Source organism: Megalops cyprinoides, chromosome 14 (assembly GCF_013368585.1).
Source record: "Megalops cyprinoides isolate fMegCyp1 chromosome 14, fMegCyp1.pri, whole genome shotgun sequence".
Classification (NCBI taxonomy): domain Eukaryota; kingdom Metazoa; phylum Chordata; class Actinopteri; order Elopiformes; family Megalopidae; genus Megalops; species Megalops cyprinoides.
The window spans coordinates 28,997,365-29,011,213 of record NC_050596.1 but is presented as its reverse complement, the minus strand read 5'-3'; the positions used below and the strand labels follow the sequence as shown (position 1 = coordinate 29,011,213).

Sequence of the window (13,849 nt, the reverse complement as noted above, 5' to 3'; positions counted from 1 at the left end):
CATGTTTCATATATTGTGTTTCAAAACAGATATTTTACAGTCTGACATTGATTAAACATAACCTTCAAATAACACAGTACCTATACATCTGTCTGCGAGGTCATTTTATGAACACAGATAGACACAGACATAGTACTGTTCAAACAGTATGTGGTGACAGCATCGTTGCAGCAGAGAAGCTGTTAGAAGGTGTCTGGGAGCACGAGTGGTCTCTCTGCATTCTCGACTGGCAGCGTCTGATAGCGGGACCGCACTCGCGCGAGCACCGTCTCTCAAAGGCCTGAATCAAAGGGAGCGTTTCGGAATTGCAAAGGGTATAAAACGTCCCTCTCTCCGCTGCCTCGTTTCAAACCCCCTAATTCCGGCTGCCGCGTTCCACTTGCTCCAGCAATAAACGCCAGATCCTTCCGGAAGTAAACAACATCAAAATGACTCCCCGGCTGCCAAAGTTCCATTGCATACATCGTTTAATTAAAGCGACATGATACTGCACTTCGTGGAGCTGTATCATATTTCACAAATGAATTGCATCATTTTATTAAAATCCGAAGCATACTGTTGACAAAGGGAAACAGATCCGTATTGACAGAGGAGGGTGGAGGGGGGTTGAGGAGGGTGGAGGGGGGTTGGGGAGGGGGGGGGGGCTGTCAGCACAAATTGCTCAGTAATTGAAATTCCATTCACAGTCCAGCACGGTGCTGGGTGCTTGGAGGGTTCACTAGTTCATGTACAGCGGGACCCCCCCCGGCAATAAAAGCACAGGTAATTTAATCAGTTCCCACATCAGGGTGACCTAACCACCTGAAACTAGCTGGGTTTAAAATAGACTGGCAAATATTTCTCTTGTAAAGTGCATCTGTACGACGTGTTCCCCGTACGCAGAGTGCAACGGGTTTGTGGAGTTCTCCTGTGACAGTCCCTGGCTCCAACCACACAGTTTCCACCTCCTCCGCTCTTTCTCACCGAATCACTGATTCCTCTCCCCCTCTGCAAAGATGATCAAGCACAAATGCTGATCGCTACTAAGAAGCACTTTCAGCCCACTGTTTTTTTTTTCCAAAGACACAATGTGTGTTTCAATGAGTAATTAAAACCCTGGGAAAGCTGACTTGGTTTGTGTTTGATACATGTGCAAGCAAACATGTTCAGATATCATTTACCTTTTTTCCCAGCCAATGTGAAATGAATTTTAAATTCCAGGCATATATATTTCATTATTATTTTCACTTAGCAGACATTCATATCTAGAGCAATTTGCATAAGTTACAATTTTATCCATTTATATAGCTGAATGTTTATTTACTGAGGCAATTGTGGGTTAAGCACCTTGCCCTTGGGTACAGCAGCAGTGCCCCAGTGGGGATTTAAGCCAGCAACCTTTCGGTTATGTGTGCTGCTCCTTACCATTATGCCGCACTGCGACCCCATTAACTTTTTTAATCACCAGTTGTACATCAGGCTTGTCTCAACACAGAATCTGCTGCAAACATACAGGATCACATAACTAATGCAATGCTCCAATGTGCACACACACCCGCTATTGTTATTTCAGACTACAAGTCCCATAGTGCACCAGGAGAGCAAATGCCAGCTGGATGACAGTCATATTTCTATGACGTTACCTGAGCTATTCTTAGACGCCCAAATTAGTTGCAGGGTCCTGGGAGCAGTGCAAGGAAGGAACCCTCGCTGACAAAATTTACCCTCGACCCAAAAACAAAGCCAGTCGTGTTCTGCTGCTATGGACCCCCGGTCATTGTCATTGAACGACACAGCTCAGCCTTGAACCCGTGTCTGAACAGTAGGACTGAGACATTTTCAAGCCCTTGTAAAGTCAACTTGATGTCATGTTAAAAAAAGAACTTTTTTTTTTTTCCATAAAAAGCCACGGGTCTGCTTTAAGGAAGCATAAATCTCTGGTAGCAGTTTAAGTAACCAACTTTAAACACCGAGGCCATAGAATGTGGGGGAGGTACTTCATTTGATTAAAACGTTTCAAAGTTTGCAGTTCAGAAGTTTCCCACTTGGAATCAAATTTATTATCTTAACGGGACATTTTTTCCGCTGAAGAGGATGAAAAGGCCTTTGACTTCAACTTCATTTATTTATTATTATTCTCTAGACACCACTAAAAGGAAGAGGAAAAGGACCCATATGAAAACATGGAGAGTGAAGAGAGAAGCAGGAAGTAGGATTTTCATGTCAAATGTTTATTGAAAAATAAGCAAGTAGAGGAGAAAGCAGCAAAAAAAAGTTCACATCAAAGGGCCTTTCAAAAGATGTGGAATATAAATAGGATTATGTCACAGTATAAAGTCAGTCTTAGTATTTGGAAAAATGAAATGAGCTATAGCCTTAAATGCAATGCAAACACAATTGCAAATCTACATATTAAATACCTGCATTAAAAAAAAAAGCTTACGAGTGGTTGACTCTTTCACAAAAAGTACTAAAAAAAAAATCCTGGTTACTGAATGATGGTGACTGGTAGTAACAGACGGGTATCTACCAAAAGCCCTTTTAATAAGCAACAGTATGTTAAAAACAAAACAGAAACAAACAAAGCCAACCCAAAGAGAGGCAAACGCGTTCGGCTGAACCGGGCTTTCGTTCTGGTACTTCAGCTTCACCTCAGCTGAGACTTCATCTAATTTACACCAAAAAAGCTGCTTTTTTCGTTACCCAGAATCCTTTGGTATGTGACTCGCTACAGCTACGTCATAAAAGAAGAGAGAGATTTTCAACATTCCACACAGACCACACCTTCCGGCGTGGTTTCCTTACTTATTTATCTATTGGTTTAAAAATGTTGTTATAATATTATTGGATGCTGAGAGTGCTTGGGAGCAGGTCACACAGTTTATGGTTAAAAGAGGGAGCGATCGTACTGGGCTCTCACAGAGAAGCGCTCCTGGCTGAGTGCTGTCTGACTTCCTGTCTGGAATGCTGTAAAGGTCTCAACTGCAGGTCGTATACAGAGCTTACACGAATCTGGACACAAACTTGATACAAAAAAGGGGTCAAACAAAGGACTTGGTTTAGGCGTCAAAAACCTTGGCTTGTGTTCAAAACTGTGGTTGAATGAAAGCAAACACTTCCTGGACGCGTAATACTAAACTAACAAAAGTCTGCCATACAGTCAGCGCTTGTAGGTCACTTACTATGAACTTAAACTGATGGAGGAGTTGAATGTAATATTTCGCCATGGCTACAGCAGTCAAAACAGTATGATTTCAGCATTCTATAGATCAAAAAAGGGAAGACTACACTACATATATCAACAATACATGGCCGCATTAGCAACTCTTGCAGAGCTTGCTTTCCACGTTGGAGTTAAGGTTACCAGACAGAGCATGGCGCTTAAAATGGACCAATGGCGTGTGGTAGGTTTGGGTTGACTGGACAGTCTCAGCGTATCACAGCACTTTCTCGAGGTGTCTGCACTTGAGCCCCACACATCCTGTCCGCCCACACCTGGTACTTTTGGCGACACCTGGTCAGCCAAAATCTATGTCACGTGACCCATGCGGACCAACCCGATTGGCCGTCACGCCGTGCGACTGCCACTCCAGGCACAAGAACCTGGACAGAAACAAAAGCCGCCGGTCAGAGAGAGAGGGAACCGCCAGTACATAAATCACAGCCAGTAGCAGAGGAGCGGGCCTGTAATCTGCGGCGTGGGGGTAATTACGAAGAGGCCTGACCGCACTCCTGCTGTCGTGACTGAAGTGCTCCGGGTCAGTAGGGGTCACCTCGAAATCGCGCCTGGCGGGGGGGCCGCCTCGCGCCCCGCCGCTCCCCGCGCCTGTAATTGCCCAATCTTAATGTCACTGAAAATGTCACTTTATTATGAAAGCATCGTCTCCTCAATGCAGCTTCCCCTCCCGGGCTCTCGCCTCACAGCGTGGCGCGCCATATATCCAGCGCATAAGACCCAGCTGACATCTGTAAGAGCCGCGGAGGCGTGCGGCTCCCTAAAGCATTCTATACATAGCGCCAGGAAGGAATTCAAAAGGGCTTCTGAGCCCCGCTGGCACTGGGTTTTGATATGCCTGATCACACTTAAAAAAACGCAGAGACTGAGATTGCCCATTGAAATAAATACAAAAAAAAAAAGCACCAGCACTGATTCCGGTAAAGATCATCCTCTGAATGTAAATACTTTCAAAGCGAGTGGGATCGATCAGCCGCAAATCACAAGAGCGAATCGAAGCGGCGTCGCTAATAAGCGCGCGAATGCAGCTTGCTTCTTTAAGACGCCAGTAACCATGGCGTCATTCTCAACAGGTCTCTCGCCAGACGAGGCAGCAGCGTGGCTGCGACCGCAGTTTGAACACAGGCCGAAACGGTTTAACGACGCCTGCCCCAATCGCAAGGACCCCTGGCTTGGACCGGACGCAGCAGGAGGCGGGGGGGTGGGGGGTTTTTTTGGGGGGTTTGGGGATGGGGGTGGGGAGTGCTAGTCGCTGTCGTCAGACCAGTTGAAGGCCTCCATCCCCAGGGCCATGTTGATTTTGCGCCCCTCCCTGACGCTGCTGCTCTTGTGGGAGTTCTGCTTGGCCTGCATGTTGACCTGCATGCCCGAGTGTAGGACGGGACCCCCCATGTCCAAGGCGAACATGTCCCCGAACCCCTTCATCATGGCCTGCAGATTCATGCTGCCCACCTCCCCGTTACTGCAGGCCGTGATCTGACACGACATCTCCGAGCTGTTGGACTCCTCCGTCTTAGACTCATAGAATGACTCCGCGCTGATCTTCGCAGCGACGGGCAAGAAAAGCTGGGAGAGAGAAAGAGAGAGGAGAGAGGGAGAGAAGGAGGCAGGGAGAGAAGGAGGGGAGAAAGGGGGAGAAAAAGAGGGAGAGAGAGGGAGGGAGAGGTGGAAAGAGAGACAGGGTTAGGTTCAGACCACCAAGACCAGGAGGAAAATCAGAGGTTGATTAGTTTTTCTTCTGCACAGATAAAGTGATGATTTGGAGAAAAAAACACCACAGGACAGTGGTAAGTAAGTTTAGGAGAAAAGGTGAAATGAAATGTGAAATGAGGAAGAGCCCTGAGAAACAGCTGGAGAATGGCACCCTCAGTCTAAAACATACTGATATTTACAAATAGGCTAAATAATGTTAGCATTGAATACTGGTGTTACGTAATTAGACTAGATTATTTCAAATCTTGTATGTACTCTGGCGCAGTTTAGGAGTTCCTAATTCATCGTAGTATCCACCACATAGCCATGGGTTTATACTTGGAATTCCAACCAATGAAGATTTTGAGGTCAAATGAAACTAAGCAGACTGTATTCCTGCAGTTTCTCACTCCTGGTGTGGGTTAAAAAACACAAAAGATTCAGCAACCGTACAGCATGCTCCCCCTGTTCTGGGGGTATATGGGCAAACTTCAGTTTTGGCCAGTGTAAAACTGAAGAGCATGTAACACACCATGCACTACAAAGAAAGACAGTACTTGCTGGTTTTATATAATTACTCAGTGCCAATAAATGACACGAACGCAGCTGCACTCAAAACACGTGAGTCGGTGAAGAAGAAGCCATGTTTACCAGCATGTAAGAGCCAGTCTGGATGCTACAGAACCAACCCACAAGCCTCAGCTGAGTCTTTTCCCCACGTGGGTTGGTGTAGCTGTATTTCCCATAATTCCCATCCAACGTCACTCTCCGCACTTACAAATGCAGGGGTAACAGCGGTGCAGCAAGCCATTCGGTTGCATGTGCATGTGTGAGCGCGCAGGCACTGCAGCAGCGAATGCCAGCTCGTCTTGCTGTGACAGTGTGCTGTCTGCCGCATAGCAGGCTTTTTACAGAGGAACGGCAGAGTCCCTGAGCTCAAACTCACATGGCCACCTGTGATCTCACACGGTCACCTGCAATCTCACATGGCCACATGTGATCTCACATGGTCATCTGTGATCTCACACGGTCATCTGTGATCTCACACGGTCATCTGTGATCTCACAGTTTCACCTGTGATCTCACATGGCCACCTGCAGCAGCCCTGGATTGCAGCAGTGCGGAGCAGCCCTCACATCCACTGCACCATCCAGCACATCACCCCAGTCTCATAAACACAGAGGCTCCATCCAGCACATCACCCCAGTCTCATAAACACAGAGGCTCCATCCAGCACATCACCCCAGTCTCATAAACACAGAAGCTCCATGCAGCCACTCCACTCTCTGCAGTCAGAAACCCCCTTCAGCTGTCCCAGATCTCCGCCACGGAGAACTGTTGGCTCATGCATCAGCGCAGAGTGCAGTGCTACTGTGCGATGTGACAGGCAACGTGGGGACTTCTTTATGACAAGGTGACAAGGCAGAGATGGAGCCCGGTGACTGCATGTGCAGGTGAGGCACAGTGTGGTGACTCTCAATGCATTGGTGCACAAGTGTTCAGCATGTCTCAGCATGCTAGTGTTCAGTGTGCCAGTGAAGTCTGGTGTGATAGTGTTCAGCTTAGGCTCACGGGGGGTGTTGAGTGACTCATGGGGGTTTTGGACTGCTCCATCAGGGATGTGCTGTGAGTGTTGGTGGTGCAGTGTGTGTTGGTGTTGCAGCAGTGTTGGAGGTGCTCAGGGCGGTGTTGAGTGACTCACAGGAGTGTTGGACTGCTCCATCAGCTTGCGCTCCCACATCTTGAGGCGCCGCTCCCTCTCCTTCAGCTCCTGCTCCTTGGTGCTCAGGTCTCTCTCCAGCTTCTTCAGCCTCTCCAGCGTGGCCTCGATCTCACACCTGCAGAGACCAGACCGTCAGTCTCAGACCCGCACTCTCAGAACCCATGCTCTCAGAACTGCGCTCTCAGAACCACGCTCTCTGAACCACGCTCTCAGACCCACACTCTCAGACCCACACTCTCAGACCCACGCTCTCAGACCCACGCTCTCAGACCCATGCTCTCAGACCCGCACTCTGAGAACCACGCTCTCTGAACCACGCTCTCTGAACCACGCTCTCAGACCCACACTCTCAGACCCACACTCTCAGACCCACGCTCTCTGAACCACGCTCTCTGAACCACGCTCTCTGAACCACGCTCTCAGACCCACACTCTCAGACCCACACTCTCAGACCCACGCTCTCTGAACCACACTCTCAGACCCACACTCTCAGACCCACACTCTCAGACCCACGCTCTCAGACCCACGCTCTCAGACCCATGCTCTCAGACCCGCACTCTGAGAACCACGCTCTCTGAACCACGCTCTCTGAACCACGCTCTCAGACCCACACTCTCAGACCCACACTCTCAGACCCACGCTCTCTGAACCACGCTCTCTGAACCACGCTCTCTGAACCACGCTCTCAGACCCACACTCTCAGACCCACACTCTCAGACCCACGCTCTCAGACCCACGCTCTCAGAACCACGCTCTCTGAACCACGCTCTCTGAACCACGCTCTCAGACCCACACTCTCAGACCCACACTCTCAGACCCACGCTCTCAGACCCACGCTCTCAGAACCCACGCTCTCAGACCCATGCTCTCAGAACCATGCTCTCAGACACACACTCTCAGGCCCACGCTCTCAGAACCACACTCTGAGAACCACGCTCTCAGACTCACGCTCTCAGACCCACACTCTCAGACCCGCACTCTCAGAACCACGCTCTCAGAACCACACTCTCAGACCCGCACTCTCAGAACCACACTCTCAGAGCCAGCTCCTCTGGGACCACTAATGCCAACCCTCCAAAACATAGACCACGCCAAGGACATGTTCCATGAGACCTCAAACTTTTACGAAATTATGCCCTGGTCAAAAGAGAGCTGGCACAGCCGAAAAACACCCCACTCTTCCACAGCCTGTAACCTTAAATTATGGTGAAATTAAACCAGAAACCGCTGCCTAATCAAGATCAGGAAACACTACATTGTTAATTGACTTGGGCCTTCCCCTGCTGGCAATCTGAACTCTCTTTTTCATTGAAAGACTGGAGTGAGAGAGCAGCAGGAGTGTTGAAAACCAGGCCTGTCACAGCCCTAGATGCATGCTAGACTGCAGGCAACATGACGAGACTTGACAGGCTGAATTACCTGTTCTTGTTATTTAACTTCCTACGTTCTTACGAAAAGAACATATTAAACGAGGGCCCAAGACTCGGAGAAGGTGGCACATACCCTGCTACACGCGGACGAGGGAAAACGAACCAGTGAATGTGTGGGCGGGTCTAAGGGACACTCTGACAGACTAGCCTGACTGACACATTTGAGCACAGCGCGTGGTCTGCTTTGCCCAGCAGGTGGGGCTGTGTGGTGCATGATGGGTACCCAGCTCCCACAGTGGCTATTTTTAAACAGGAATGTGACGCAGCCTGAACCTCCCGCCCCCATCTCTCCAGTCCACCCCCCCTCGCCCTCCCCCCCCCTCCCCTCACCACACACACACACACACACACACTCACTCACAATCTTTCCACTCATGCTCGAAACTTCCCTCGTAATTGATTTTCATGCTCGCCACTTTCCTGACAAACACTCTCGGAATTTCTCATCCTCCTTACTTTCTCCTTGCCCCCCTCCTCACCAGCATCTAACATCCAACATTTCCTACAGACCCTTGGTCTTTCTCCCTTCTTCCTCCCTCTGTCTCTCTCCTACCCCTTCTTTTCCTTCTCTGTCCCTTTCACGTCTTTATTCCTGCCTCCGTCCACACCTGCAGCTGCACTTGCTCATTTTCTCCCTGTGCCCCTCGCTCTCTCCCTCTCTCTTTCCCTCTGGTTTAGACAGCTGCAATGGAAACAGTGGGGGAGAGCAGGAGTCTCCTGGCCTCTTTCCAGACACTGACAGGCTTAATATAGCCCGTAACCAGAACCTTCTGGGCCCGCGTCTCAGCTCAATGAGCAGGCCTGGATGTTCTGTTTTTCCGGTGGGAGAGGCCAGGGTGTGAGCGTGCACGCAGAAGCAGCACGTGTGTCTTTGAGGAAGTTTTCGGCCAACGTTCCTGAGAATTTTGAATTTGGAAAGATTTCAGGAAACACAGGCTAAGGCCCCTTAGGTTCCTGCAAAACCGGTTGGGTAAAATGCGGAGCTGATAGGTGGGTGTGATATGTATGTGGCAGAGGTATACCCACGCAGCCCTCTCTACCCCCCCCCCCCCCCCCCCAACCTGCTGCAGTGGCCATTAGTGTGCGATCAATCCACATCAGCAGCCTACCAAGGGGCCCTGATGAACGTTACAGAAACAGCCTGCGAGGAGAGCTACTCAATGTTACAGGGGTGACCTGCAAGGGGAAAGGACGAATGTTACAGAAGCAGCCTGCAAGGGGAGCTGGGTAATGTTACAGAGGTGGCCTGAAAGGGGCAATGATGACCACTGCATCAGCAGCCTGATGTGGCACTGTAGTGGCACTGATTAATGTTACAGGGCAGCCCTGATGAATGTTACAGAGGTGGCCTGTAAGGGGAGCTGGTCAATGTTACAGGGGTTGCCTGCAAGGGGCAAGGATGACTGGCAGGCTGGGAGAGGCCTCTGAGGAATACTGCAGAAGCTGCCTGCTAGGGGCCCTGAGACACACAGCCAGAGTAGAACAGCTGCAACAGCGCTTTCAGAGAATCAGGCTCATAACTTTTCCCGGCAACACCTGCTTCCCGCAGGTGATCCTGAGTCTGAACCCCTCTTGGTGTGGAAGGTGTGGGGGGTGGGGGGGGCTTGCTCTCCTGTGAGAGCAGTTATCTCCTCCAGCTGTCAGCTGAGCGATCCTGCCCCCTCCCCCCACACACACACACACACACACACCCACACGTGTGTGACACATCTCCCCGATTCACGGCCCATCCACAGGCCCCGCTGCGTGGGCCGAGGTGTCACACCGGGGCCCTCGTGGCGTGACAATCCTGGGGGGGAAACGGCCATGCCACGCGGGCGCCCGCGACGGGACGCCACAGGCGGTAGCAGCTGCTCTGCAGGCTCCGCCGGTTCCAGCCCCTCCCACCCCCGCCTGTGGCTCATTAAGCACTTTCCCCGGAAAAACCATGCGGCTTCTTTTTAGCCGTGATGTATGGCGAGAGGAAGCATCTGCAGATGGAAGACTCTTCACGCCTTGTCTCTATGCATTACACATCTATATCTGTTTAGATTGCACCATCACATTCATCCCACATTCTGTCGTTTTTGTTATTTTTTCTTGACGCAGCTGCAGAATCAGCCAAGGTTGAGCCTGTATCTCCTGTAAGGTTGTGCTGGTGTGGAAGCATCAGACAGCAGCCGTACCTCCACTCGGCCTTGTTGTGTAAGAAGGAATTGCACTGGTCCGGCAGCTGGCTGTCATTGGACATCGACTCCAGGGTCATCAGGATCTGTTTGAACATTGGTCTTTCCTAGGACAGAAAAAAAAAAGACGCAAGATCATTTCTGTCTGAAGGAGAGTCCTGTTGGCTCAGCCAACGTGATATCATACACCAGCAATCCTGGACACAGCACAACTAAACATAAGTACTATTTCTTGCATGCCTGACAGAATATATTCACTTTTATGTAATCTTTTTTTTTTCTTTCTGAAATATACATTGTGTTCAAACTAACTAAAACTAAGGCTGAAGTCGTCTGAAGCAGAAGAGGAGGACCCAGCAGCTGGAGCACTTCCAAACAGAACTTTCTTCCACGCAGAATACTAATATTAATGATATGAACGATAAGGTCCTCCAGGCATAAATTACTACTCTCTGCTACATTAAGCACATTAAATGCAACTATGTCATTTGACATGAACGCTAAAACCTTCAAAACCTGCCCCGTGTTTATGTTCCCTCCAAAACATTCGCCAGTCATTATCAGGAAGCTGATGCTTTGTTTAGCCTGAGCAAAGCGCACCCCTCCAGCAGGTCCTTCACAGAGGCGCAAGACCTTTCCATCACCTCCTTATCTCTGCATCTGGAGCCGCCAGCTCATCCTGCTCCACCTTGAGCGTGCACAGCGGGCTGATGTGGACCTCCTGTCCCACAATGCACTGGGAGGGGACCCTTACCTTGGGCTCGGTCAGCCAGCACTTCCTCATCAGCTCGGCGAAGCTGGCGGGGCAGCTACTGGGAATGGTCAGTCTCTGCAAACACAGGGGGGGTCAGAGTGTGAGGGGTCACAGCGTAACGCCCCTCATTCACGCCGTGTTACAACACGAGCAACGTTCTGCATTACAACACGAGCAACCCTCTGCATCTCTCAGCTTCACTCAGAGGGCCAGTGGCAGGAGTAGCACGCGGATGGACCCGCAGTGTGACGAGTTTAGCCACGACAGTGTTAAACTGCAGGGTGATTACAGTGACAAAATCCTTTCTGGATCTGAATTTGGCTCTAACTATTCCACACTGTCTAAGGCTGGTCAAACTCTGCACAACCCATTAACTCTGAGAACAGCTCAGTTTGTTTTATAGCAATGGAGCTGCAGACCTCCCTTGAAGTCAACGCACTGGCAGACCCCTCACCCTCTTTCTCTCACTCTCTTGTTCTCTTTCTCCCTCTCTCCTGCTCTCTCCGTGGCTGGGTTATTTCGGGAAAGGTCTCGAACTACGCCGGGGAGTAACGGTGAACGCACATGAACCACGCAGCCTGATCTACCACAGATCACTTGGCAGGGACTTCAAAAAAAGGGTGAGAATGCGCTGTTACAGAACCGCTGTGTTACGAGTCACTCCTGATTTTTCTGCATAAACATGCATGCCGGACAATGGATGAGACATGCTAACGGAGTGTGGTTCCAGAGGTTTCTATAATCTGCAAACACCGTATACCGGCTCTATGAACATGTGTCCCGGTGGGAACAGAGCACGAGGCCTGACATCACCCCCCTAAAAATACCTGGACTGACTTCACCGCGGAATTCATGAGCGCATCATATTGTTCCGTTCACTAAAGAAAGAAGTTTATTTTCTCAGAAATGAAGCCCCTGGAAACAAAGCTGCCCGTCTCCCACACTAATGTACAGCATCAAGCCTGACAAGACATAACACTGGCCTATTGTAATATAGTGTAAAATAAAAGGTGACCTTTGCTTTTAAAGTTTCTCCGGATAAGAGAGTCTGCCAAGTGACTAAATGCAAATATATGTGAATATGTGAATACACTATGAATAATGTGAACATACTATAAAGATGTTACAAAATTAGTAACTAATGTTACTAAATTTTTAAACAAGCAATTTTTCGGATTTTTTTCTTTAAGGCAAACAGCTGCAAAGTGTTCATATCAAGTTCCCTTGTGTAAAATGTTTTGTCAAATTCGGCTCATATTGTGGAAAACTAAACCTTTTTGAAAAAGGTCACCTGGATCAGGTGAGAGTACCGTACCTCGCCCTTCTCCACCACCAGCCAAGCCACCTGCAGACCCTCCAGCCCCTTAAACGGTATCTCCCGAGTCAGCATCTCCCAGAGCACCTGCGGGACCAGAGGAGGGGTGGTTACTTACAGGCCACGGGGGTGGCTATGAGAGAAAACAACGGGGAAAGTGTCTAGTTGGACAACGCTATCCATTACTACAGTTTGCTTTGGTTAGTTTGGCAAGTCCAACACATATAATAAGTATGGACATTTCCCATATAACTTTTATAGAGATGTTCTTGCTGTGTTAGTTAATAAAGGCTCATTTAATTTCCTACACGTGTGCTTTGGACAAACAGAATACACAGGACTTTTTGATACAAAGAAAATCATATATGTACTGTTAACAGGCAGCATTTCCATATATTTTATTTTTTTGCCAGAGTTTGATAGTGCTCTTCTCACAGCATTATTTTGCATTCCTGGGTGCATTTTTAAAAAACAACTGCTCCAGAGAATTCTGAGCTCAAATGAAATCAACATATTAAATGAAAAATGTGGGGTAAAGCACAAGGGATTTTTCAGAGGAGCCTAGCCTCAAACAGCAGGCTAACAATGATGAATGATACAGGCGGTGGGAAGTATCTCGTATTGCACAGGGATGTCTTACTGATGTTTTATCTTGAAAATGTTCCTCTTCTGAGTGAAATGTTTTAGGGAATTTCAGTAAACCCTGTGGAGGAGTACCAAACAGGCAGGGGGAATGGGAGGTGCCGTGTAAACACTCTGCCCTCTCGGCAGGGGAAAAACGTGGCGAAGAGGAGCGGAGACTGTGAGCGCGACCGCCGGACGTGTCCGCGCAGCCGCTGGCCTGACCCTGACCCCGCGCTGCCTGTCCGCTGACAGTTTGGCACCTGGGAGTCGGGTCTGTATGCGGCCGGGTGACACAGAGCATGCCCGTATCACTCTGTCACCATACACTCCACACCGCCTCCCTCACCACCGAGGAATGCAGGCAGGGTAACAGCACAGCATGCATACACACACACACACACACACACACACACACACACACACACACACACATACACAAATACAGATATATACACACTCATCCACACACACACACACACACACACACACACACACACACAAATACACACACACACACACACACACACACACACACACACACACACACACACATACACAAATACAGATATATACACACTCATCCACACACACACACACACACACACAAACACACACACACGTTTACTGGAATCTAAGAGCTCTTTACTTCATCTCTCAATATGGCAACCACAGTTAGCCTGCCACTAATATACTGTAGGTGTACCTCTTAATAAGAGAGAATGTGCAGTAACAACCTTTGGGATGGCAAACATTTCAACTGAAGGTCTGATAAATGTGAAAGGTGGCAAACTGGCCCCAATCAGTACAAATGCCCACACTGATCTCTGTGCTCCTTTAAACAGGAGTGCTAACTGGCACAAAGTTACTGTCTGTCTGACTACCGCTGTGTTACTGACCAGCCATTGTAAATCACTGCGACTGTTTATGTGACT

The 13,849-nt window shown here is 49.1% G+C and overlaps 1 protein-coding gene across 3 annotated transcripts in view; it reads right to left on the bottom strand.

Moving 5' to 3' along the window:
• zak (sterile alpha motif and leucine zipper containing kinase AZK) overlaps positions 1–13,849 on the bottom strand; it is a 34,322-nt gene that overhangs the window by 8,749 nt on the left and 11,724 nt on the right. For 2 of the 3 annotated variants that reach the window (XM_036545757.1, XM_036545758.1), the window contains exons 8-11: positions 12,294–12,380; positions 10,979–11,053; positions 10,225–10,331; positions 6,609–6,744 (exon numbers count right to left, since the gene is read on the bottom strand). In XM_036545757.1, coding sequence (XP_036401650.1) covers positions 6,609–6,744; positions 10,225–10,331; positions 10,979–11,053; positions 12,294–12,380 — 405 coding nt within the window. Of the gene's footprint in view, positions 1–4,421; positions 4,781–6,608; positions 6,745–10,224; positions 10,332–10,978; positions 11,054–12,293; positions 12,381–13,849 lie in introns of those variants that run through there. The other variant, XM_036545759.1, reaches the window with a different exon arrangement.